We start from the raw sequence: 27116 nt of genomic DNA on the forward strand, positions 1-27116 counted from the left end.
CCTGGGATCTTTCTCCCTCTCCACCTTCTGGTCCCACCAGTTCCACCCTTCTCTCACCTGAACGATGGTTGCTTGTCACCACCTTGTGTCTCCACTGGGCCTCAGAGACAACCTTGGAAAGTCGATGCAGGCGGCTCTGCAGTCCATCTCTGCTTCCTGAGCAGCTCTGACTTTCTTGCTTTGGCTTCTCAGGGGGGCTGCGGCTACTGATCTCATCCAGTTGCTCTTGGAGAAGCCTGAGGAAGGCCCCTATTGCAAATTCATCAGCCAGAAATCCACTGATACCACTGGTAAAGTGTTTTAAGTCCAAAAAGCTGTGCCTATGAGGCCCTGGGTAACTGTCTTTTGGCTCTGCCTTCACATGGCTTGGCATTGTATAAGCAAGGGTCTTTGGGACTCCCAGAGAACCCCGTTCTGACTTCCTTTCAGGATGTGCTATGTGCTGAGGGCTCTCTGATGGGGACCTCAAACCTGAGGGGCTCTTCCCCTCAATGTCATCATCCTCAGCATAGTCCTCAGGCAAGTGAGGCTCTGGGTGAAGATCAGCAGAGGTGATGAGAAGCAATGAGAAGATGTTTTCCAGAAGCTCCAGGCACAGAGAGTCAGGAATACTGCACAGATACTGTTGACACCTGGCCAGGTAAGTTGAGAAGAGATTTGCAGCACCTACAAAAACATGTACAAGAGAAGAGGCCAGAGAAAGAGAAGACACAGAATGCAAACATTAGAAACATTACCTCCCAGCGTCAAACATTCTCGCAACTTTAGCTCATTTATTTATTTTTTAATTATAAGGGAACTGAGGTTACAGTGAGAAGAATAAGAGACTTAGGATGTCTTTTCATGATTTGCAGAAAGATTTTGCCATTTTAAAAGTACAGCTGGCTGGGTCCCGCCCCGAGGCCGACCGGGCCTCCCCAGCCTTTTGGCCACCGGGCCCCGCCCCCGGGGAGGGCGCTGAGCTCCGCTTGGCGCCTCTGATCTTTATTTCTCGCGCCGCGGTTTCGGTGGGAGGGGCGGGGGTGATTTACGGATACTCTCTGCCCTCAGATCCTGGGAAAAGTCTATTCCGTTCTCAGTGACAAAGAACAGAGAGCAGTGTACGATGAGCAGGGAACAGTGGACGAGGACTCTCCAGTGCTCACCCAAGACCTAGACTAGGAGGCGTACTGGCGGCTACTCTTTAAAAAGATATCTTTAGAGGACATTCAAGCTTTTGAAAAGACATACAAAGGTTCAGAAGAAGAGCTGGCTGATATTAAACAGGCCTATCTGGACTTCAAGGGTGACATGGATCAGATCATGGAGTCTCTGCTTTGCGTGCAGTACACAGAGGAACCCAGGATAAGGAATATTGTTCAGCAAGCTATTGACGCCAGAGCGGTGCAATCCTATACGGCCTTTGTCAAAGAATCGAAACAAAAGATGAATGCAAGGAAAAGGAGGGCTCAGGAAGAGGCCAAAGAAGCAGAAACGAGCAGAAAGGAGTTGGGGCTTGATGAAGGCGTGGATAGCCTGAAGACAGCCATTCAGAGCAGACAAAAGGATCGGCAAAAGGAAATGGACAGTTTTCTGGCTCAGATGGAAGCAAAGTACTGCAAGTCTTCCAAAGGAGGAGGGAAAAAATCTGCTCTCAAGAAATAAAAGAAATAATAGAATTTTTCTCTTCAAAGGTCCTTAGGTGTAAATTGATGCCATGGTAGGCAAGGTGCAGGCAAGATTTGAAGGCAAAAGTCAACTCAACTCTTGAGAAAAGGTGTCTTTCCAGCCTGAATTTTTCAGATTGACTAGGCCAAGCAGAATCTCTCAACCTGATCTTAGCATTTCCTAGAAAGCACTTGACATTGTGTGAGGTCTCACCTGAAGGAACTTGGTGGTGACAATTGGGAGGGTGGAGGGAGGCAGTGTCCTTCCTGACAGCACTTGCCTCCATGGATCTTCTGTACACAGAACTCTATCTAGGATGTGGTTCTGTTCATGTTGTTTTCTGTGACGTGCGTTGTCTGTTAGAATAGGCTCTCTACCCAGCTAGAACACCTTCCAAACACTTGCTGGACAGCTATCTTCCACATCCTTCCCATTTTACATTTGGTCTTAATGATCTTGAATAGACCCTGTCTTCATTTTACTCAGCCAGGTTTTGTACTGATGTACAGGTATTAAATTACTTTAAGCATTTTTGTAAGAGTTGTATATGATTAAATAAAAAAAGTAAAACATGATAGTTAAGTTCTGGGGGCTTTGTAAATGATCCCAGTAAAATGTGACCTAGAAAAAATGTGAATGGTGTTTAGGATGAGAGAAAAGGGGAAAACAATAGCCCTGGTCAGCTTTATAATAGACAGCCTGGTTTCCCTAGCATAAAGAGATGTATGTTATAGTCCTGCCACTAATTGCTGAATGTCTTGAGTTGGGCCACTGAGCTTGTCTCAATCTGTTTCCTTTTATAAAAGAGTTATTACATCAAAACAAAGAGTGAAATCCAAACTTTTCAAACTGTATGTATTAAATATGTCCAGTTTTTTTGGTTAAAAAAAAAATTGCACCGGCTTTGAGAGAAAACACACAGGGTGAGGGAATTGGGCTAAATGACTTCTTAGAGGCCCCTTTCTGACTGTCTAACTTTGAAAGACAAGCCATATTGATCCAGTTGTTATAGTGAACTCATAGTAACGGTTTGTGAGAACAATACATAGATTTTCATTTCTATGTAGATGAGTTGGTATGAGAATATATGGAATGTTTTTAGGGTCTGTTTGAATCTTTGATTTGTAGACTATTAAATATACCATATGCATAAAGTAAGCCTTTAGCTCTAAGGTAAAGTCGACACATTTTCAGTTTGTGGCTACAAATAGGTTAAAAATAGTTTTTAATTGTATTAAAAATATAATTTAATGCAGGTTGTTTGAAGCATCTGTCTTCATATAATGGCATTAGAATACCTTGGTATAATAAAAAGTTACCATAAAAATAAATAAATAAATAAATAAAAGTACAGCTGGCCATGGGCAGTGGCTCATGCCTATAATCCCAGCACTTTGGGAGGCCAAAGTGGGTGCATCACCTGACGTCAGGAGTTTGACACCAGCCTGGCCAACTGGTAAAACACCATCTCTACTAAAATACAAAAATTAGCCAGGCTTGGTGGTGGGAGCCTATAATCCCAGCTACTCAGGTGGCTGAGGCAGGAGAATCGCTTGAACCCAGGAGGCGGAGGTTGCAGTGAGCTGAGATCACACCACTGCACTCCAGCCTGGGCAACAGAGCAAGACTCTGTCTCAAAGAAAAAAAAAAAAAAGTACAGCTTACTGAAAACTAAAACTCATTATTTTGTATCTGCTTTGTAAATGTTACATTGTTCCTCAACCCTGATAAGGACTCTATATTTCAGTTCCAGGAATGAAGGTAACATGCAGACCCTTTACTCCTCAATTCTATTTCCACTTATTTTTACACTAAAGATGATCACGCCTACTTAGATCTCTTAAGAAATCCTTAATAGGCAAAAATGACCATGCTAAGAGGTAAAGATCTATTCCAAAGCTAGGAGAGAGGGAAAACTGACCACTAGTCACAGAAGGCAAGTTAAATTATTAAGAAAAGTGAGAGAGGATAGGACCATTAGGTTGGTACTTTTCACACTGTAGGCTGTGACCTATGAAATTGCCTTAGAAGACTACATTTAAAAAGATGAAATAGGAAAGAAAAATAATCAGGAGTGTGCTCTATGAAGTAAGCATTGTTTTTAAAACTTAGTTTATATATCACATATATACACATACATATGTAAACACACAAATTATATACCTAGGTGCAAACTGGAGTAGGATGTAAAATGCTATTCCTACCGTGAAATATAGTTTTTAAAAAAGCGTTTGGAAAACACCATACTAGGTGATCAGACTCTGTTAAAACTTAGGCAATCACTTTCTTTTTCCATGTCCCTTTGATTCAGAGGCTGACAGATGGATGAAACTATCCCTGGGTGAAATAAAACCAAGGCCATCACCCCACTCCCAATCTTGGTGGAAGAGGGTAAACACACAAAGCACCCACTGGCATGTGTTGTTATCAGCTTATCTCACGGATGGAGGGAAGTGCTGTACCTGGGGAGGAGAGAGAGTCATTCGCTGGCTCTGTAGCTGAGGCCAGGTCCTCAGAGAGGCTGTCTTTACAGTCCTGGCACTGGGAGTGCTGGTGTGAGTTTACACAGAGGGCATAGATGGCATACTTCATGGCACAGAAGCCCTGGTAGAGTGTCAGGTTCTGACACTGGCTCAGGTGCTCAGGGACTGGAGCATCAACTGCATCTGAATTACAAAGAGAAACAGGCTGAACTTGAGAGTTAATTAATTCAGGCTGCAAGTATGGGTGAAGCAAAGAGATGCTGTGCCATACTTAGAGGTCCACTTGTAGGTTCTTACCCTCTCTCCTTTCTGTCGGTCTGATCTGTGTCACTTCTAGGGCTTTTCCTCAAGTCAGTATCAACTTTCAGTTCCCTGCACTTCCTTTCCCCCACTCACCTCCCTTCTACATATCTCATGACTTCTACATGGCATTATTGCCCAGGGCCAGGACTTGCACCTGACAGTGAGTGCCTCCTTAAATTTTGCACCTTAAATGTCTCTCTTGCCTCACCCTAGTTGCAGCCTTATTATTGCCTCTTTTTTGCCTTTTTGAAGTGTGCCCCAGTGGGTCCAGGGATCAGACTTAAAATACTGTATTTCTTTGGAAGGCCTGTATACTTGCATGTAAGAGCAGAGTTCCTATTCCTACAGGAAATCTGCTAAACAAGCTGCCTATCTTTCCAGAAAAAAAAACATGGAATGTAATAACACTGGTTCTCCAATTAGTAGTAGGTCCTTTTGAAAAGTAAAGCAACATCCAGGCTGGGAAACCTCAAATGCCATGTAAGAAAGTTTGTGTCTCTCAAAGTAAGTGTCTCTGACCTGTGGGGCAGATTGTGACTATACAATGATACGTTTCTTAAGAACAAAAAGAAATGTATACATTCCACAATGTATATATGCATCAACACATCACTTGTATTCCCAAAATAGATACAATTACTATTAGTCAATTAAAAATAGGGTAAAACTATATGGGGTATAGTGATAAGTGCCTGTAGTCCCAACTACTGGGGAGGCTGAGACAGGAGGATCACTTGATCCCAAGAGTTTGAGACTAGCCTGGGCAACATAGCAAGACTCCTTCTCAAAAACAAACAAATGAACAAAAAACCATGGTGAGAATTCATCTGAGAGGGGAGGGAAGTAAGATAAAACTTAAAGAAAAAGAGCTTTTTAATGGGGTCTTGAATTTAAGCAAAGATCTTAGGTTAAAAAAAGGCTTTGTTCCCGTTTCAGACAAGTCTTCTTCTTTTTTTGAGATGGAGTCTCCCTCTGTCCCCCAGGCTGGAGTACAGTGGCACCATCTTGGCTGACTGCAACCTCCACCTCCCGGGTTCAAGTGATTCTCCTGCCTCAGCCTCCCGTGTAGCTGGGATTACAGGCGCGCACCACCACACCCGGCTAATTTTTTATATTTTTGGTAGAGACGGGGTTTCACCATGTTGGCCAGGCTGGTCTTGAACTCCTGACCTCAAGCAATCCACCTGCCTCGGCCTCCCAAAGTGCTGGGATTACAGGCGTGAGACACTGTGCCCAGCCCAGGCAAGTCTTTCTTCTAAATCTCCTGATCTGTTATATGGAGTATGAAGTGGACATGGGAGAAAAGGCACAAAACATGCTATCAGAAAGCTTATAAAACATGAAGCCACTCACTAAGAATTTGCATAAACACTGACTAACAATGCTGTGTATTCAGAGGGCAATTTCTAATTCTGTTTCAATGGAATGAGGCTGTAGTAGTGGTTCCTGTGATGGTTCCACAAGGACAAAGAATGCAGGATCATACTCACAGGATTCCCTACACCTCACCAAGAAAGAGGAGGAATGCCCTATATCCCATAAACTGATTAGGACAAACAGCGCTCATTTAGAGGAGACCTCCTCACCACCCTCTTGAAAGATCTCAGCAATCACATCTGGATAAATCTCATGCTGGAAGAAATGTGTAAGAATGTCCTAAGAGGAAATCCTGGCCAGGTCATTCCATCCCAACTCACCAGGCTCTTGCTGGGGGTCCTTGGCTGGCACTTTCTGTAAGAGCTTGAGAACATCTTCCTCCTTGAGGGCTGGAAGGTTTGTAAGGTGATGGAGAGTGTAGAGCACTGAGTGGCTGTCTCCACCGTGTAAATGATACAACAGATCTCTCTTTGGTATGGGGTTGCTGAATGGGAAAGTTGGGAGGATGGAAGAGAGGCAGTTTATATTATTGCTCGAAGAAAGATCAATCTCCATTCCCTCTTGTTCTTCCTCTCTGGACCATAATGCCACAGGTTTCCCTTCCCTACAATCTAAATTTTAGTTGGTTTGGGACTGAGCCTAACATTTGTTTACCCTCAGGGAAGTACATCTATCAAACCAGCTCTAGTTGTCTAGAAAGGTCCTAGAAAGGGCCTTTCAGATCAGTAGGGTCTAGAAAGGTCCTACAGACTGAATTTTCTAATTTCTACACCCTCTCCAGCTTCAAATGAACACAAGTTTCTCTGGTTGTACTTTGAGTAAGAGCCCCTTGCTACTTCCCCCTCTGCCTACTCTACTTCAGAAAGTGCTGGTGAAGTGAGTGAAGAACAAGATAGAAACCTAAGTCCAGGCTAAGTTACCAGAGAAACACAGGGCCTCATGCACAGTTCAATAAGCATTTGTTGAATAAAAGTGTGATCCAGGATAACGTAAGACTAAGAATGTGGATGACATTGTGAGCTGTGTGACTTTGGACAAGTTATTTTATACCTGTGGGCTTCAGTTGCCTGACTTTTATAATGAAGATAATATTGGTATCTACCCATAGGATTATTGTGAGGCTTAATTGAAATCATCCATGTAAAGGGCTTAGAACAATGCCTAGCTTATGGTAAGTGCACTGGAAATGCGAGCTATTGTTCTTTTTATTACTGTCATCCTAAAATTATCCTCCAGTTATGACCTGATTGTCATGGTGAAGGTAATAATTACTTGTGTTTCTTTCTTGGTTTAATAGTTGGAACAATTTTTAGTAGCTGGTCAACATTGCCAACTCAAAACATTTATGTGGAAAACGCCTTGAAATGGCCACACATGCGGAGCACAGGGTCAGCTGTGCCCTGTGGTGGGCAGGCGCTGACTGCACAGGGCCATACCTGCTCTGCTGTATGCACCACTCCAGGACCTCCAGGTGAGCCCACAACCCATCGCAGGCATCCCTGAGGAGCTCATCACAGCCTGGGCCCTATGTTGATATGGGAGAAGAAAGAGATGCTGACTCAGGCACCTGGGGTTACAGATTATGACTGATTTTAGGGCTCTGCATTCAGCCTAAGCCCGAAGCCCCACGGCTCTCACTTCCAGAGCAGCCTGGGATGCTGAGTGAGAGTTACCTGGGTCCTGTGCAGGGTCTGGAGCAGCCTCTTGGCTGACTCTAGGCTCTGGCAGTGTGTCCAGCCCAGGAGTACAAGCAGGCAACTGAGGGGCCTGAATTCTCTATCAAGTAGGCAGCCAAGATTTGGGAAGTCTTCTTCTTTCAACAATGTTAGTGCTGTTACCTGTAAGTCAAAGAAAGCTGTTATAGGCAGCTATGTGGATGAGACAGAATGGGTTCTAGCTTACTGCTCTTTAGAGAAAGAAGTATTTTAGTACAGCAGGGAGATTTCTGACAATAACAGGAGTGGTTGGCTGGGCGTAGTGGCTCACGCCCGTAATCCCAGCACTTTGGGAGGCCAAAGCAGGTGGATCACTTGAGGTCAGGAGTTTGAGACCAGCCTGGCCAACATGGGGAAACCCTATCTCTACTAAAAATAGAAAATTAGCCGGCATGGTGGCACATGCCTGTAATCCCAGCTACTTGGGAGGCTGAGGCAGGAGAATCGCTTGAACCCAGGAGGCAGAGGTTGCAATGAGCCGAGATCGCGCCACTCCACTCCAGCCTGGGTGACGAGGGAAACTCTGTCTCAAAAACAAAAAAATAGAAGTGGTGAATTGAGTAAAATAAATGTTTATGAAAACACTAGACTGTGAGCTCCCTGAAGGCAGAGACTGACTTCTGTTGTAACTCCAGCTCCTATTACAGTACATGGCACAGAGGATGAGATTAATAAATATCTGCGAATTAAACTGAAGCCCAGTTGCAATCTGGAAGGAAAAGGTTAAAGTAATTAAATTCTCCTGTCAGCTAGGCAACATATTGTTGCCACTGCCTTTTCTTTCTTGCATCCTCCAGAAAGCACATACATATACAACATTTTAGTTTCTGCCAAAGGACCGATGTAAAATGACTGCAACTGTAAGTATGAATGGTACTGATTCTCAGAGTCTCCTTTCCCATGGGACTGTGGGAGGGACAAAACCAAATGACTCAACACTAATTAGACTGCTTTATGGTGGCCAAATGAGTGGGAGAGAAATGAGGAATGAAAAAGTCTGGGGAGAATCCCTGGGTACCTCTGTGATGAACAATTAAGCTTGACTTACCAGAATCTGCTCGAGGAAGTGTTTGTTGTTGCTCAGGCAGTAGAAATAGGCCACTTTCCAAGCCTCGGCTGGGTTGGGATTGGAGAACAGGGCTAGCATTGCCCGCTCAGGATCTAGATGATCTGGTGAGACTGAACATCAAACAAGACGGTTATCAGGAAACCAAGAGCTCTTCTTTTCTAAGCTAGAGCCCATTTGAACAACCAAGTGATGTGAGAGTTTGTTCTTTTAAAAACTTAGGCTGGGTTTTCCATACTTTATCTTAGGGTATCTTAAAGAATCTTTACTTCCCTTGGGAGCTTCAGAAAAGCTGTTTCCTGCTATTGCTATTACTTTATTTTTTTTCCTCCCAACACCTCTATCTTACACTAGAAAACCTATACTTTTATTTATTTATTTATTTTGAGATAGGGTCTCACTCTGTCATGCAGGCTGGAATACAGCGGTGCAAACACGGTTCACTGCAGCCTCCACCTCCTGGGCTCAGTGATCTTCCTGCCTCAGCCTTCCTGCCTGTGGTTCAAGTAGCTTGAACCACAGGTGTGTGCCACCACGCCTAGCTAATTTCTAAATTTTTTTTGTAGAGATGGGAACTCACTATGTTGCAGAGGCTTATCTTGAACTCCTAGCCTCACATGATCCTCCTTGCCTTGGCCTCCAAAAGTACTAGGATTACAGGCCTGAGCCACCATGCCAGGCCTGTACTTTTACGAAAGAGCATCGCACCCATTTTTGCTTAGCCTCCCCTATTAGATGTCCTGAGCCACACGGAAGGCAGCAGTCTAGAGCCTCCAGCAAGGCTGGGCATACTGGAATTACTGAAACTAAAGGAGCAGCAGCAAAGGGAACACACCTTTTCCCGAGGCTGTAGCCCTCGGTGGCTTTTCTGTGACCTTCTCTGCATAGGTATGGCCATACAGGGACAGCAGGCCCCGGCTGGCCTTGTGCAGCAGGCAGCTGAGCAGCCGCTCCTCCCGCAGGGGACTCCCCTTGGTCCTGCAGGCCTCTAGTAGTTCCTCACACAGGAGACGCAACTCAACCCCAAGTGGTTCTGCGGGGCAACGCAGAGTCCGCAGGGCTCCATAGATGGCATCGACTACCCCAGGGGGCACCGAATCAGGGCCCTGCAAAGCCCGCAATGCCTTTCGAATGAGGTCCACCAGTGCATTCTGCAGAGGCCAGTGAGAGAGGCCAGTACCGTCATCCTCCTCAAGCAGGAGCTCCAGCAGGGCCTGTGCTGGCTGGGGAGACTGCCTCAGGAGATCCCAGAGCACAGAGACAGCTTCGGAGCTGAGACGAGGAGTCCAGCTCTCCCTCCTTGGATTTCCGTCAGGCACGTGGCCTACTGCACCCTGTGTTAAGGTCTCATACAGCTCCTAAATAGAGGATGAAGAAAGGGATGGGTGGTGGGCATGCCTGGAATGGTATCACTTGTGTGCCTTCATGCTTTCCTCTTTTTCAGTTTACTTATATAATAGTGGCGGTAGCAAATACTTATGTCATAGTTACTATGTGTTAGACATTGTTCTAAGGCCCTTTACACAGAAAAATCAAATTAATCCTTACAATAGTCTTCAGAGGAAGACACTACTATTACTCCTATTTTATAAATGAGGAGTTGGAGGCTGGAAGAGATGAACTCAATTGCCTAGGGCCTCCATGCTCCAGCTAGTCCCACCTCGCTGCCTCCAAAATGTGTACTGGTGATGTGAATCAAGGTCTGCCAACTCACAGACCAGGTAAGACATTATGCCCATCTAAAGGCATTCACATTCAATTTTTAAAAGAATGTCAGTTTTTAACCCTTGATCTAAATCCCAGCCATGCTTTCAGTCCATTCTTTATCCTTCTACAAAAACCTTCTCCAATACCTCCAACCCATACAACTTCAATGTACTTAAAATTAGTACCATATGATTTAATACATAATAGTGTGTGTTTTAGTCCTTCTTCCTCAGTCACCTAAAAGCAAGAACCTCTAGAGCCTATCCTCTGTTTGCAGGGTGAGGGTACAGGGAGAGAAGGGGGTGAGAAGTAGGTTATTTCCCATACTTAAGCATCATGCCTATAGATGGTACTCAATGATGCCACTTCATTAACTGCCTCAGAGATGGACTGCAAGACCATGAGTCCTTTACCTAATACAAGTGAAAGACCCTCTCTTAAATCCTACTGTAAATATGTCTTTAATTAACTGGTGTCAGGGTCATTAAAAAAATAAGTATTGGGCCTCAGAGCATATCTCAGGCACTAAAGTAGTAACTGATACATGCTATAATGATATAATTAAGACTTAATTTGAATCTACCCCCAGAAGGTTGTTATGAGAATTAACTCTAACACATTCAGTGACCCTGTTATAGAAAAGATAGTCAACGAATACTAGTTCCTTGTCCCCTTCATATTCCCTGCTATCTACTAATAAATCTTTAATTCCCAGTTATACTTGGTACTTCTGGACAACCACATCAAAAATTCTAAAATCATATAAGTTTACCCTAACTCTAAACTCTCCTCAAAGGAGCTTCTGTGTTGCCTTGCCTGAGAACAAAGTATGGGCAACATCTTGGAGACCTCTCTCTTCTGGGTCCATGGAAGCTAAGCTGCTTAAGTGACTGTCAACCCTGGGCAGATGGTACCAGGGCCCTCTCTCACCTCGAGGATGTTCTCTGGAATGTCACCTTGGAGGTCTTCTGACAATAAAAGAAACTCAAGCTTTCTCCGGAAAACAACTGGGAGTAACTTCTAGAAGAATCAAAAGAATGAAGCATAGAGATGAGATATATGTTTTAGTTAACAAATTATAATTAAATATTTCTGTCCAGTTAGTCTTATTTCTGCTATTTCTCTAAGATGAAGCACTCTTTTTTTTTTTTTTTTTTTTTTTTTTTTTTTGAGACAGAGTCTTGCTCTGTTCCCCAGGCTGGAGTACCGTGGCATGATTTTAGCTTACCGCAACCTCCACCTCCCAGCTTCAAGCGATTCTCGGGCCTCAGCCTCCTGAGTAGCTGGGATTACAGGTGCGCACCACCACGTCCAGCTAATTTTTATATTTTTATTAGAGACAGGGTGTCACCATTTGGCCAAGCTGGTCTGGAACTCCTGACCTCAAGTGATCCACTTACCTCGGCCTCCCAAAGTGCTGGGATTACAGATGTGAGCTACCACGCCTGGCGTAAGATAAAGTATTTTTAAACACAACATTCCTGGATATGTTTTCAGTACTATTCTTTTCTCTTTTTTTTTTTTTTTTGAGATAGAGTCTCGCTCTGTCGCCCAGGCTGGAGTGTAGTGGCGCAATCTCAGCTCATTGCAACCTCCGCCTCCTGGGTTCAAGCGATTCTTCTGCCTCAGGCTCCTGAGAAGCTGGGACTATAGGCGTGTGCCACCACATCTGGCTAATTTTGTGTATTTGTAGTAGAGATGGGGTTTCACCGTGTTAGCCAGGATGGTCTTGATCTCCTGACCTCGTGATCCGCCTGCCTCGGCCTTCCAAAGTGCTGGGATTACAGGCGTGAGCCACCGTGCCTGGCACAGATACTATTCTTTATAAACAAAAATAGCTAAACTTGGACATACACTTCTCTTAAAAACTAATACTTAAAGCCCACACTGATCAGCCGTAAGTTCCAAGGTTTGTTCATTTCATTAACCTTTTTTGTCACTTGAGGTCTTTCCCCAAGAATCTCTCTTGTTGTGTTCAAAACACCCAGTTGTGGGTAAGCCTGGGAGGGTATGGCCCACATGATCCTCTTTTGGTCCAAACCTCTGTTTTTGTCATTCACTATCCTTTGCATAGCAGTGAAAGAAGAACAGTATAAGGGGAGAAATTCAATGTTTATTAAACACTTATTATATGCCAGTACCTCACAGGTACTGTGTGCCATATTTTATTCTTAATACACTTAATTTCCAAATCAAACAAAACTGTGGCACATATTTATATATTTTTTACAAATAATCTTTACTAGAGGTAAAATGGTTAGGAAGCATTTTTCCCAATTTTTTCAAACAAAAAGGAAAAGGTGATCCCAGTGTTTGTTAATGAGACATGCCATCAGAGAGGTCTAATGTATAGAGACAAAGGCTCTGACTCTTCCTGTGCCTGCTTGTTTCACAATAACTTACCTTCACCTGGTCCCTAACACGCAAATTGGAGTCTCCCCTTTTCCAGACACAAATAAAAATAGCAAGAGTCTGAGACTTATCCTGACAAACACTACCTTAAATATGAGACATCTGTCAATCTTGCCTCTGGTTAAAGCTTCCCAAAGATAAGTTTTATTGGAAGGCAAGGAACACCTGCAGGGATGTGTGTGTGTGAGAGTGTGTGTGTGTGTACAGCTGCAGGTGTGTGTGTGTACATGAGTGAGGAGAGTTTAGAGCACAAGACCTAACTATCTCCATTCATGTACCATTCACCACATCAGAGGCTAACATGATCTAATGTGTTCTTGGTCCAAAATCTTATTTCTTCTAACCATGTACTTCCCTAATATGTGCATCAAGGCTATGTGAATGCTTGTGTAATGCCTGTGATTGGAAGCTGGTGGATAAAATTCATGCTGGGAAGCTGAGGATTAGTGCTTCTATTGAAGACTAACAGAAAAGAATAGATAAGATGTCTAGGACAGCAGATCCTTAATAGTCTGGCTAAGATTTTATTTAGAATCCTAAAGACTGAGTAGATTATACTTATTTTACTGCTGAAACTACTTTAAACATATTCAGGATCATAATTGACTAACATTTATCTTCCTAAAATAGGCAAGAATTTGCTCAGCATTTCTAAGCAAGGATGTCATGCAAAAGTGGAACCAAAGACAAAATTAATTCTGGTGACCGAGAGGAGCAAAAATTTAAAAAACTGGCAAAATTATAGACATCTTAAAAGTAGAATTTGTGGTTTCTTAGTTTTAAGTCCATCTGGGCTAAAAAAGTAGTGTTAAGGCAGAAAAAGCAGAGGATTGAGGTCAGAAGATTTTGGTTTCAGCAGCAGTTCTGTCAAATAACTTTACGGTTACAAGAGCAAGGCATGTTCAATGTAGAAAAATTGAATATACAAATAAGTAAACTAAAATATGTTATATATACATAAACCATATGTATGTCCAGTTAGTCTTATTTCTGCTATTTCTCTAAGATAAAGTGTTTTATCCTAGAGAGAGATATGTAACATATATGTTATATTTTAGTGCAATATAATATATGTAACATATGTTAGTTTGCTTATTTGTATATTTAATTTTGTAATTTTACAAATTTAATTGGTGTATTTAGTTACATATGAAATATATAATATATAACATATATGAAATTTATGATATATAACAAATATGAAATATATGATATATAACATGTATTATATATGAAATATATATCACATATGAAATATATTACATATAACATATATTATATATGAAATATATTACATATAACATATATTATATATGAAATATATATTTTATATATATTCTCACTGAAGGAGAACAATTATGAAAACTGTGGTCTAAGGCCATTCATTCAGACCATTTGCTATGCACATCTCTATGCATGTATACCAAATGTACTTTTTTCTAAACTGCCTTTTTTCCCATACAGCAGACCATGAACACTCTATGTTAGTGAAAACTCATTTGCCAAATACTTTTGAATAGTGGTATAGTATTTTACATATAGATATATTTCCATTTATTAACCTGTCCTATACTATGGACATGGGAGTTGTTTCAGTTTTCTTCTAATAGAAGTAGCATAGACGTGAACATTTCTGCAGCTAAATCTTTGTATAATTGCTTACACATGGAGAGATACATCTCTGCAAGATTAAAAGGCAGAAGGCAAAAATGAATGGAGGAAAGGGAAAATAGAATCACTATTTCATCTAATAATTAAAAGGGAAGCTTTTGGCAAAAGGTGGGAACCTGGAAAAGGACAGGCAGCCAGTAAGTTCCTAGATGATGAAGGCACCTTCAGGATAATGACTGGACTTGGAAAACTACCCCAAGAATTCACTGGACGCCATGGTGCTTATATAGTTTTAAAATTCTATGAGGAACTAAAATAGTCCCACAACTGTTTAAATAAGCAAGTCATTGAAGCTTTAAAGACCAAATAATCTATCTGTGAACCTGGGAAAAACAAGAACGGGAAGTGGAATCCATCTCCTGACATAGTTGAGCAACTGTCTAGAAAATAAGCAACCATTCAGATATAAAGTAAGCAAATAGTCTCTACTGAGGGGAAAGTTAGTTTGATTTGACAAATTCCATGTTTGTACTAGAGAGATCCCTTAATCAGTAACAATAGTTCTTTTTCTCTTTGAAGATACTATAGTAACTATAGGTTACTATTTTAGTTCAAGTTTTCTCTTTTAAATCTGAAACCATAGCCAACTCTTAATTATGCTGGGTTTCATTATGTTTCAATCTTGTTTTTCTTTCTTCTCTCTCCTACTAGTCTTTCTGTCATTTTTCTTTCCTAAACAACTGGCTAAATCCTGGATAAGAGATACATTCAGATTAGCAATTTCTGTTACTTTTTGACAGCTCTGTGAGGAACGATAAATATCATGCAAAAGTGGAACCGAAGACAAAATTAATTCTGGTGACCGAGAGGAGCAAAAATTTAAAAAACTGGCGAAATTATAGACATTTTAAAAGTAGAATTTGTGGTTTCTTAAAGTCCATCTGGGCTAAAAAAGTAGTGTTAAGGTGGAAAAAGCAGAGGATTGAGGTCAGAAGATCTTGGTTTCAGCACCAGCTCTGTCAAATAACTTTACGGTGTGTCCTTGGGCCAGTCATTTCTAAGTTAGAGGTTCTTCACTTAAATCTCAAAGTCTGAAGTTCAATATGAAAATGTCTCAGAGTAATTCTTTTATAAGATATAAATTTCTGATAATTAACATACTTCTAAAAGGACTTTTAATGGAAGTTTATCTTTAAAAAAGGTAATTCCTTACCAGGTTTTTTTTTTCAATATTAATTTGCTTACTTGTTTTTATATCTGGTAATTTTCTGTTCAATTCATGTGAATTATTAAACTATGAATTAATGGAATTTGAATCTTTGAGATGTCATGGAATTAGGCTAGTTAAAATATGATTTTTGGAAGAAAAACCAAGTTTCAGCTCAGCCCATTCTCTATTACTTAAATGTTGAATAGATCCAAATGTTACAGATTCATATTTTATTTGCTATTTTGTTACCTTCACTGAGTTTCCAAAAGTTCTCTTTAGGCACAAGACTCATGGTGGTATTTAACAAACGGTAATATATGCCAATGTATATTAGTGCATTAATGAATGAATTTAGGTAAGGAGACAGCAATAAAAATTTAAGCCATTCTTTGAGAATGAGTATGATGAATTTAATGATAAAGGAAGTAACAGACAGAAGGGAAATCCCACAACTACTTTCAAGTTCTTCTCAGTCCTGGCCTCGGGGGAAAATTTAATATAAACCTACTTACCTTTTCCCGGGCCAACCATTTCTCCAGTACAAGAAGCCAGACCCAGGCTACTCTTTGAGGGTTGATGTCCTGCCCACATCTGAAAAAGGTAAAAAGAAAGACTTGTAAAAAAGAGTTTCTACTGATCTTTCATCTTTTGTCATCCCAGACAGATTTCATTGCTCATTCTGTTTTAAACCTGAACAGGCAAGACACTGCCCTAATGAGATATTTTTAAATGTATATGACAGTTCAGTAAAACACTGGAACCAGGCCAGGCAAGGTGGCTCACACCGGTAATCTCAGCACTTTGGGAGGCTGAGGTGGGTGGATCACCTGTGGTCACGAGTTCGAGACCAACCTGGCCAACATAATGAAACCCCATCTCTACTAAAAATACAAAAATTAGCCAAGTGCGGTGGCAGGCGCCTGTAGTCCCAGCTACTCGGGAGGCTGAGGCAGGAGAATCGCTTGAACCTGGGAGGCGGAGGTTGCAGTGAGCCTAGATCATGCCACTGCACTCCAGCCTGGGTGACAGAGCAAGACTCTGTCTCCAAAACAAACAAACAAACAAACAAACAAATTAGAACCAGAACAGAGCTAGCAGCTTTCATAAAAAGCCTTAATCTCACCTCCACCTCCCTATCTTAGTTTAAAATAAAATAATATTCGAGAAAACCATAATAGCTAATACTATCTGAAGCATATTTTTCATACAGAAAGTGAATCAGACAGTCTTAAAAAAGGAACTTCATACAAATTTATTTTTAACTATATGCTAAAAACAGGACTTTAGGAATTCATAAGCCTTTCTTTGAAGTTAGGAATTTAGACAGTAACTGGCTAGATCTCAAATTAAAGGAGAAAAAGAAAAGGAAGGGATCACTTAAGTTTCTCCATCGTATATGTGCTAATACAATATGTAAACAGTATAGCATAACAGTCAAAGGAAGGAAAATCCAAGGAAAGACTTAAAACGGTACATTTGACTCCTACATCACCAGTGGTTACTAGCATCACCAGGAGGAACTTCATTGAAAATCAAGGATGGAGAACTGTGGTTGCCAGGGAACAAGGAGGGGTTGTTGTATAAATACAAAGAGGTAGCACCAAGGAGTGAGGGAATTCTTTTGTGGTAATGGAACAGTTCTGATCCTTATTACAGTGGGATTACATGAATCTATATATGGATAAAACTGCATAAAACTACAAATGAAAAAATGAAGGCAGATTAAGAAAATGCTGAAAACCAAATAAACTCTGTAGTGTCATTTAAAGTAATGTGCCAATGTCAATTTCATGGTTTTGATATTGTACTACAGCTGTATGAGACGTCGCAATTGGGGCAGACTGGGAAAAGGATACGCTGGACTCCACTATTTTTGCAGCTTCTTGTGAGACTGCAATTATTTCGAAATAAAAAGTTTTAAGTAAAGCGACAACAATATTTTCAATCTCATAAGCAAGAAGAGAGCAGGGTTTGCTTTTTTGGAGGCAAAGAAAATAGTTTTCAATGCAGTTCCACCATCTATATTAACGAGGATAAACAAGAAATGGCAGTTTCAGGCACACTTTGGCAGCCAGGCTTACATTCAGTTGCAGATGATAATCAAAAGCCAATATTGACTAAGTAATGGATGTATACTATAGAGGTAAAATTTCAGAGCACGTGAAATACACTGTGCCTCTGCTTATTCTTCAGAGGGTAGTTGAGTGGGGGCACATTGACCAATGCCCAAATATTGAACCACATGTCTCTCACCCTGGGACCGTCTGGTAGGAAAAGAGATCCCTTACCTCAGCAGATTTGGACACACCACCAACGCCTGAAGTATGTCTTCTACCCTCTTTGGGATATCCCCTTGTCCCTCCTGTAGCTGAGGTACACATGCCTGTGCCAGCTCCCATTCTCCCCTCCGCAGGCATTCGCAGAAAAATCCAAAAAGCTGCTTCTGCGAAGCAGCTTCCTCTTTTCCAAATGGATGATTCATTTTCCCAGCACAGAGTGCAGGGAGATACAAAGAAATGAGTTATGCCGAACACATTCTCAATGTTCTCATTCGCGGAGTACCTCCTAGAAACAACACAACGCCAGTGAGAAGAAACAGAAGGCACTGTATTAAGACAAAGCAGCAACTACTGGTCCGCCTGGGAAAGGCGGGACTTGCTTGCCTAAGTATCGTTTTCAGTTTAATTTCCCACGTTACTTTTTGAAAACACTTTCTTCAAGGGGTGGATCCCATCTCTTCACGCGGATTCCTATATTTAATAATATTAATAGTCATATTTGCTCCGGGCGCAGACCCATAACTCTACGTCCGTATTCCCTACTGAACGTTATGCCCAGTCTTGACTCCAAATCCCCAGGTGGTCGCCTCCTCAAGAATGAGAAATTCAGCAGGAACCTCCCTAGTTTGAGCCCTCTGTTAAGGCAGAGGATTGACGACCAGGAGACGAATCTGTGTCATAAGTGGAAAGCAGTGTGGGGGTGGGCCGCAGGGACGCTCTCTGCGGGGGTCGTGGAGAGGGGCCCCTCCCTCTCAGGGGTGTCTTACACTCACCTGCTCCCGGCGCCCAAAGCAATAGAGCTCTCAGCGCAGCCATGTTTGAACCGAGTCAGGTGACAGAACCCACTCCGAACAGCGGTGGTGGGGGTGGTGACAAAGACTGAAAGCCCCACTCCTATTGGCTCAAGGCAGGGAAGATGAAAATTAAGTGCCATATTTGTTTGAGTCACGTGACGCCACCTCTCCGGGAGTAGGGAAAGCTAGAAAGCTCGGAAAGAGGAAATCAGCTACCTGGCTGCGGACCATCTCCCTCAATTGTGACAGCTCCGGCGCTCAATACTTTCAGTTCTGCATTCGGCCGAGCAGGTGGCAGGAAGAACTGTGACCCTGGATTTTTTTTTTCTTCCACTCTCTTATCTCCTTAACATGTGAAGTCAACATTTATTGAACGCCAACCAGTGATGGTGTTTTGCCAGGCGTGGGGGATACCCGGAGCTAGGAGAACTGGGTTCTCCTCCGTTATTATTCTATCTACTGGGCTCTTTTGTTCCGGAACTCTGCGGTCTGAATTTCCATATTCTTCTGCTTCACTCCATTCATTTATTTGCACATTTACCCTACAACTGTTAACTGAACGGTGTGCTAGGCTTTATTTTATTTTTTTAGAGACAGAGTCTCTCTGTCGCTGGAGTGCGGTGGTGTGATCTCGGCTCATGGCAGCCTCGAACTTCCTGGATCAAGTAATCCTTAAGCCTCAGCCTTCCTGTAGTAGCTGGGACTAGAGGCGCGCGCCACTACACCGGGCTTAGGCCCTATTCTCTAAGTTGAGTAAATGGAGGTCCTTCTTCTCAAGGGAGATGCAGGCCAAAAATTAGGATACGGTGGGCTAAATTATAAGACAGAAGTATGCATAAGAGATCAGAGAGCAAAGAATGAACAAAGGCTTTTTCGCAAACATAATAATCTGAAACCAAGTCTTTTTTTTTGAGACAGAGTCTCGCTCTGTCGCCCCGGCTGGAGTGCAATGGCGCGATCTCGGCTCACCGCAACCTCCGCCTCCCGGGTTTAAGCGATTCTCCTACCTCAATCGATTCTTCTGCCTCAGCCTCACTGAGTAGCTGGGATTTACAGGCGCGCGCCACCACACCCGGCTAATTTTTGTATTTTTAATAGAGACAGGGTTTCACCATGTTGGCCAGGCTGGTCTCGAACTCCTGACCTCAGGCGATTCGCCCACCTCAGCCTCCCAAAGTTCTGGGATTACAGGCGTGAGCCACCGTTCCCGGCCTGAAACCAACTCTTGAAGTAACGGCTTACTAGGTTTGCTCACCACAGCTGCCTTACACCAAGCCTTTTGTTTGGTTTCCCTGGTGTGCTTTAATCACAGACTCTCAGCTTTCCTCACTATGTGTGTTTCAGGTTTAGTAATTTCATTCAGCATTTCCCAAACTATTTAATCACCAAAGGGTGGTGAAAAGAGCAAATTAAAACAAACAGAACGTTTTCTTCCAAAAACTCTTCTGCGATTGGTGGATTGTCCTCGATTCCTGAGAAAACTAACATGCCTTTCTGGCCCATTAAGGTTTTTTTTTTTTTTTTTTTTTTTTTGAGGCAATGTCTGGCTCCTCTCACCTCAGCCTCCCAAGTAGCTGGGATCACAGGTGCCTGCCACCACGTCTGGCTAATTTTTGTATGTTTAGTAGAGGCGGGGTTTCGCCATGTTGGCCAGGCTGGTTTCGAAATCCTGAGCTCAAGTAATCTGCCTGCCTCAGCATTCCAAAGTGAAACCGCCTTTGCAAAATTATAACTGAGGAAATTATGACAGTGAAAGAAATCAGACCTAACCGACTCTATCTTGCTTCTAACCGTTAAGCTGTCCTTGTTCATTCCTGGGCGTAGGCTGAACTAACTTTGGGGAGGAATTCAGTTCATGGTTTGACTCTGAAACAAAATTGATAACAGCCCTTTCCGAAAAGACCCACTTCTTGCCTGGGGACCAGTCTGCCTTTGCAGGACTAACAAATTAGCTACAAGTTTAGAAATTACAGTTTAGGGGTCATGCAGCCTCTGGCTCCAAGAGTCTGAACCTCCCCAAATTGCTCCCGGGGGTGACATCACTATTGCAAGCCCTAAGATCAGTGCTTGAGATATTTTGTAGACCCTGCACTCCATGGATCAGCTGACACCACTCAGACCAGTAATTTGGCGCAACCAGTTTTGCCATCACACCCAGGAACAGAAGACATTAAGAAAACCTCACTTCGACCCCTTATGATTCCATCTCCAACCTGACCAATCAGCACTCCCCACTTCCGAAGCCCCTACCAGCCAAATTATTGGTAAAAACTCCGACCCGCAAATGCTCGGGACAACTGATTTAAGTAACAATAAAACTTCAGTCTTCCGCACAGCTGGCTCTGCGTGAATTACTCTTTCTGCATTGCAATTCCCCTGTCCTGATAAATCGGTTCTGTCTAGGCAGCCGGTAAGGTGAACCCATCGGGCAGTTTCAAAAGTGCTGGGATTACAGGCATGAGCCACCGCGCCCAGCCTATTTTTTGTATTTTTTTGTAGAGACGGAGGGGTGGGGGAGGGTGTCTCACTATGTTGCCAAGGCTAGTCTCGAACTCCCGGGCTCAAGTGATCCTCCCGCCTCGGTCTCCCAAAGTGCTGAAATTACGGGCGTGAGCTACTGCGTCTGGCCCCTTTAAGCCATTGTGAAAAGTGATGATACACGAAAAAAATGATTTCCAGGGCCGAGAGCGGTGGATCACGCCTGTAATCCCAGCGCTTTGGGAGGCCGAGGCCGGCGGATCACGAGGTCAGGAAATCGAGGCCATCCTGGCTAACACGGTGAAACCCCGTCTCTACTAAAAATACAAAAAAATTAGCCGGGCGTGGTGGTGGGAGCCTGTAGTCCCAGCTACTAGGGAGGCTGAGGCAGGAGAATGGCGTGAACCCAGGAGGCGGAGCTTGCAGTGAGCCGAGATCGCGCCACTGCACTCCAGCCTGGGCGACAGAGCAAGACCCCGTCTCAAAAAAAAAAAAAAAGAAAAAGAAAAAAGAAAAATTTCCAAACAGGGTGTTCCCTTGTTTCACATTCTCTTTGGTGATGGTCCTGCAACAGATTTTGATAATCACTATATTGAGAAACTGCTTCAGATTCGATCTGTTAGGCTGATCATAGTATTAACTACAATTCCCAGCAAGCCGCGGAGCCAACCTGGGCCTCTGCCGGCCTCTGATTGGATACAGTAGCCAAAATGACGACTCAATCAGTGCTTCGGTTGTTGCTTTGCGGCGTTTTCCGCGGGGAAACTGTGTGAAGGGTGGGGAAACTTGAAAGTTGGATGCTGCAGACCCGGTACTGGAAAGTTTCATGTGGGGTGCCGTTGTGGGGAAGTGGGGTTCGCTCATTATTTCCTGCTCCTTCCCTGGGCTCGTGGGTTTCGATATTGGGGGAGCGGAGATTTTCTCTTGGGTGCTGGTCACGCCCCCTTAAGACTCGGGATCGTCACTAAGAACCCCGCTGTGAATTGGGGGAGCTTCGGGCCTTCTTTTGGTGGGGAATGCTTGGAAGCTGCTCATTGTTGGAAAAAGCTCTTTTTAGGGGATTCTGGGTGATGTTTCCGCCTGTTGCTGCCCATCTTCCTCCCCAGCCCCTTCCCGCTTCAGGCAGCCTGTCTTTAGGGGAAGTTGAGGGACTCTCCCACTTCAGGTGGTGTTGGAGAGCGTGGAATCTAGAGTCCGGTCCCTGGATTCGAATGCGAGCTTCACACCAATTGTCAGCTGTTTAACTTTGCCCAAGTTTCTCAACTAGTTACCTCAGTATCCTTATCTGTAAAGTGAGGTAAAATATCCGAAGCCTTTGGAACAGTGTGGCACGTAATAAGGGCTCAATAAATATTAGCTAATATTGTTCCTAAACAGTTGTTGAACATCTAACACGAAGAATTTTCTTTTCTTGGTGGTAAGGAGGACAGGGTTCATTCTCCAGGGTTGACCGTCTCCCCTCATGTGCAATACACATACGTGCTTTCGCGCACACATACACCGCAGGAATTTACGTGCTCCGGTGGGGGCAAACAAACTTGCAAGCCATAATAGTATTTTGATAAGATTATCGAATAGATATGTGCGAAGTTGATGAGAACATTGGAGAGGAAAAGACTTGACTCTGGGGAAGGTTTTGTGGAGGGAAGTCAGGGAGGATGCGTGACCTACCAATACACATACCATGTGGCTGGAGGGCAGATCATGTGAGAGTCATTAAATGATGATTGCTGACCTTAAGTACTATGTGCCACGCACTCCCCGAGTCCTTTAACCTCCACTACAGTCATATGAAGTAGTAAATTCATATGACTGTAAAACAAGGGTTTTAAGGAAATTAAGACACTGAGAGGTGAAGTAACTGCCAGGAAGGATAGGAACTGAACGTTGCAATGTGATGTATGAGTGAGAAGGAAGTGAGGGACCAATTTTTGATGTTTTTCTCTGCGACCCTAAGAAGTTTGGAATTTATCCTGTGGTCTACCAGTCCCATGGGAAGTGTTAAAGGATAAGCGTGACTTTTTAGGAAGCTACTCAAGGCAGGATTGTGACACTGATCTGACTTTTGCAGGCGAATTTGGGGCTTCTTCCTGTCTGCTTCCATAGCACTTTTAAATAGCAATTGTAATGCTTACTGCATGGCTGTAGTTATTTGTGTGTACCTCTCTTTTCATCTCAACTATGAGTATTCAAAGGGGAGGGAATATGCTTAAATGATTCTTGTACCCCAGACCTCAGCAGGGTGTGTATTTAAATGCCTGTGGAAGGAGTAAATTAAGGAACAAATGAATGGAGTGGCCAGAAACAATATGCAATAGTCCAGGCAAGTGATGGGAGTGGCCCTATTAAGGCAGAAATGGCAGAATTGGTTGTTGTTAAAGTCCCTGTAGTTTAGAATTTAAAGTTTTTTGTTTGTTTGTTTTTTGTTTTTGATAGGGTCTCAGTCTGTTCCCCAGGCTAGAGTGCAGTGGCATGACCACAGCTCACTGCAGGCTCGACCTCCTGGGCTCAGGTGATCCTCTCATCTCAGCCTCCTGGGTAGCTAGGACTACTACAGGTGTGCGGCACAATGCCCAGCTAATTTTTGTATTTTTTTGTGGAGACAGGTTCTCTCTATGTTGCCCAGGCTGGTCTCAAACTCCTGGGCTCAAACAATTTGCCTGCCTTATCCTCCCGAAGTGCTGGGATTGTAGGCGTGAGCTACCTTGTGTGGCCTATGGTTCTTTTCTTTCTCCTCTTCTTTTTTTTTTTTAAATTGAATTGATCAGTCTAAATGGTGTCATTACTTGAAACTACCTGATCTGAAAAGACACTAGGCAATATTATAGCAGGTATCACTTGGTTTTCTACTGGGGGAAACAAGTCATTGCTAACAAATTCCCATAGAGAGAAATGAGGAGGATGTATTTTTGTTTGTGAGAGGTGTGTATGTATGTATATTGTGTGTGTGTGTGTGTGTGTGTGAGAGAGAGAGAGATTGATTCAGTCTGATTCAGAGAATTTAGGTGTTAAATAGAAATTTGGGCCATGGTATTGGAAATAAATATATACATTCTCAGTATACATATATTTTCATTCCAAAATGTTACTTCTTTTCTGATAACTATATTGCTTTATTCCTTGGATCCATGAAGAGTTCCTGTTTCAGTTCGTTCCAGAGGATACTTCTTTACCATCTCAATGAGATATACAGCTTCTCCTTTGTATGCATTAAGAGACTCACAGTAATTCTTTTTTAGCTCTGTGAAGATAAATCTTTCATGAGCCTCATTTACCCCTAGCAAGGTACAATAGTGAAATTTAACTGCATGTGAGAATATAAGCAGCTAGTGTAATAAAGAACATTTTGGGCCAGGTCTGATCGCTCATGCCTGTAATCCCAGCACTTTAGGAGGTCAAGGCGAGAGGATCACTTGAGCCCAGGAGTTCGAGACCAGTTTGGGCAACATGGCAAAACCCTGTCTCTACAAAAAATACAAAAATTGGGCAGGCATGGTGTCAACCCTGTCTCTACAAAAAATACAAAAATTAGCCAGACATGGTGGTGCATGCTTGTGGTCCCAGCTACTTGGGAGGCTGAGGTAGGAGGATTGCTTGAGCCCAGGAGGGGGAGGTTGCAGTGAGCCGAGATCGAGCCACTGCACTCCAGCTGGGGTGAGAGAGCCAGACCTGTCTCTCTCTCTCTCTCTCTCTCTCTCTATATATATATTTAAAAAGAACATTTTAATACTGCAGTGATAAAATCTCATTTGATTCAGAAGGTGTGTTCTGACTCCTAGAAAAAGGAAGAGTTAAATATGATTATGGACTTGCAGTAGAGTGTAATGGTTAAGAGGATAGGTTTCAGAATTAGACTGCCTGGATTCACATTCTGGATCAGTTATTTATGTTTTCTGGTGACAACGGACTAGCTAACTTTTCCAGGCTTTAGTTTTCTCATATGTAAAAAAGGGGCCAATAATCTACTTTCCTTCTAGGGCTATTGAGAAGATTAAATGTGATAATTTAGATAAGTTTTGGAACAGTGCCTGGTATGTGGTAGGTGCTCCATAAATATACCTATTGCCGTTACAGTGCAATGTAAATTGTTACAGTGCAATAGACTTTCTAGTAGTTCTGTTTGGAAATATGCCTTGAAAGTTAATTACATTTCCAAATAAAATTTATACATGCATTGAACATTTTAAGATGCTCTCTCTACAAATGTGAAGTGGTACTATATTCATGTAGTAAATATCAATTAATTGTGTGAAATTATATTTGAGGTTGCCTTGTTTTTCTATGTGCCTGTTTGACGAACAATTGTCCCTCCTATTTAAAACATTTAAAAAGGTTCTATAGCATTCCTTTATCAGTAATATTTTTAACACAATATGTTTCATTTTGCATATGGAGAAACTTGAGGAATTTTAAATTTTGTTTTGGATAGCCTATTCACTATCACTTATGTTATATTCTGTTGTTTTTTTCATGGTTCTTCTTTTCTTTGCTGGATCTGGAGGCATGGGTAGCAAGAAACTAAAACGAGTGGGTTTATCACAAGAGCTGTGTGACCGTCTGAGTAGACATCAGATCCTTACCTGTCAGGTAAATTTTATTTAACATTTTTATTGAGAAGTTTTATGCACAAGTTAACTTTATATCTTAATACCTCTTAAACTTGAAATACGAAAATGTAGGCTTACAAAAAAAAGATAAATGATGGTGCTTTTCCATAGGCTAATTGTAAATATCAAGCCTCCTTGGGTGCATTTCCAACTGCGATTTCATTTACCCAAATTTAGTATTTTTGCATTTTGAGGGGAAAGTGGTCACGGCATAAGGTGAAGTAACAGCTTTACTGTTTTATAGTTACATGAGAAATAGGACTCAAATGCGGAGATACTATTCAACATGTATCATTTCTCTTAAAAGCAAAAGAAATTAATAGACCATTTTCTTATTGATGGAGCATGAGAAATATATAGAGCGGATCTTGCATTTTTAAGCAAGGTGGTGAAGCAAATCCTCCTTAGCAGGGTAAATAAGATTTAAAGGTTTTGGTTGGTTGTTTTTGTTCTTTGTTGTTTTTGAGACTAGGTTCTCATGCTGCCCCAGCTGATCTTGAACTCCTGGCCTAAAGAAATTCTCCAGCCTCAACTCCCAGCTACCTGGGATTACAGGCACACACCACTGTGCCTGGCTAGATTTAAGGTTTTATCTTAGGATTTTATCCTTTTTTTGTTTGTTTGTTTAGAGTCAGTGTCTCACTCTGTTGCCCAGGCTGGAGTACAGTGGTGCCATCTCAGCTCACTGCAATCTCCTCCTCCCCGGTTCAAGTGATTCTCCTGCTTCCATCTCCTGAGTAGCTGGGATTACAGGCACATGCCACCACACCCAGCTAATTTTTGGATTTTTAGTAGAAACGGGGTTTCACCATGTTGGCCAGGCTAGTCTCAAATTCCTGATCTCAAGTGATCCGCCTCCCTCAGCCTCCCAAAGTGCTAGCATTACAGACATGAGCCACCGTGCCTGGCCTGATTTTATCTTTAATAAGACATTTTCACAGAGCATTCTGCAATTTTTTTTTTTGAATTGCTTTCTGTGTTAAAGATAACATCGGTTCCTTTGTTATACATTTAATTATTTGCATGTTTATACTCGGAAACATTCTTAAAAGTATGAAATTTGTTATTTCATCCTATAGTCAGTTTCATTCTTTTTCAACTACGAAATATTATCTCTGAGTGAACTTCTAGCTTAGAAAGAAACTCTTTCGGCCGGGCACGGTGGCTCACACCTGTAATCCCAGCACTTTGGGAGGCCGAGGTGGGCAGATCATGAGGTCAGGAGTTCGAGACTAGCCTGGCCAATATGGTGAACTCTTGTCTCTACTAAAAATAAAAAAGATTAGCCAGGCATGGTAGTGAGTGCCTGTAGTCCCAGCTACTCAGGAGTCTCAGGCAGAAGAATCGCTTGAACCCAGGAGGTGGAGGTTGCAGTGAGCTGAGATCGTGCCACTGCACTCCAGCCTGGGCGACAGAGCAAAACTCTT

The 27116-nt window shown here is 42.6% G+C and overlaps 2 protein-coding genes and 1 pseudogene across 20 annotated transcripts in view; 2 read left to right on the forward strand and 1 right to left on the reverse strand.

Annotated features, from left to right (window-relative positions):
- Positions 1-18714, reverse strand: part of ZFYVE26 (zinc finger FYVE-type containing 26) — a 70100-nt gene extending 51386 nt beyond the window's left edge. For 4 of the 6 annotated variants that reach the window (XM_016926249.4, XM_054666044.2, XM_009427994.5 and 1 more), the window contains exons 1-11: positions 18584-18714; positions 17820-18096; positions 16044-16122; positions 11229-11318; positions 9427-9949; positions 8574-8704; positions 7484-7648; positions 7247-7335; positions 6131-6294; positions 4110-4313; positions 58-666 (exon numbers count right to left, since the gene is read on the reverse strand). In XM_016926249.4, coding sequence (XP_016781738.2) covers positions 58-666; positions 4110-4313; positions 6131-6294; positions 7247-7335; positions 7484-7648; positions 8574-8704; positions 9427-9949; positions 11229-11318; positions 16044-16122; positions 17820-18013 — 2248 coding nt within the window. In that variant the 5' untranslated portion in view covers positions 18014-18096; positions 18584-18714. The remainder of the gene's footprint in view (positions 1-57; positions 667-4109; positions 4314-6130; positions 6295-7246; positions 7336-7483; positions 7649-8573; positions 8705-9426; positions 9950-11228; positions 11319-16043; positions 16123-17819; positions 18097-18583) is intronic. The other 2 variants (XM_063793604.1, XM_009427995.5) reach the window with 1 other exon arrangement.
- LOC129136987 (dnaJ homolog subfamily C member 9-like) lies at positions 1027-1653 on the forward strand (annotated as a pseudogene).
- Positions 18715-21789: 3075 nt separating the features above from the next.
- The window catches only part of RAD51B (RAD51 paralog B), a 914255-nt gene continuing 908928 nt past the window's right edge, over positions 21790-27116 (forward strand). For 13 of the 14 annotated variants that reach the window (XR_010151168.1, XR_010151169.1, XM_016926252.4 and 10 more), the window contains exons 1-2: positions 21790-21893; positions 25584-25669. Coding sequence is in view for 11 of the 14 variants with exons in the window: in XM_016926252.4 (XP_016781741.1) it covers positions 25586-25669 (84 nt within the window). In the remaining 3 variants the exon portion in view is untranslated. The remainder of the gene's footprint in view (positions 21894-25583; positions 25670-27116) is intronic. The other variant, XM_063793610.1, reaches the window with a different exon arrangement.

Source organism: Pan troglodytes, chromosome 15 (genome assembly GCF_028858775.2).
Source record: "Pan troglodytes isolate AG18354 chromosome 15, NHGRI_mPanTro3-v2.0_pri, whole genome shotgun sequence".
In the NCBI taxonomy this organism is placed as follows: domain Eukaryota; kingdom Metazoa; phylum Chordata; class Mammalia; order Primates; family Hominidae; genus Pan; species Pan troglodytes.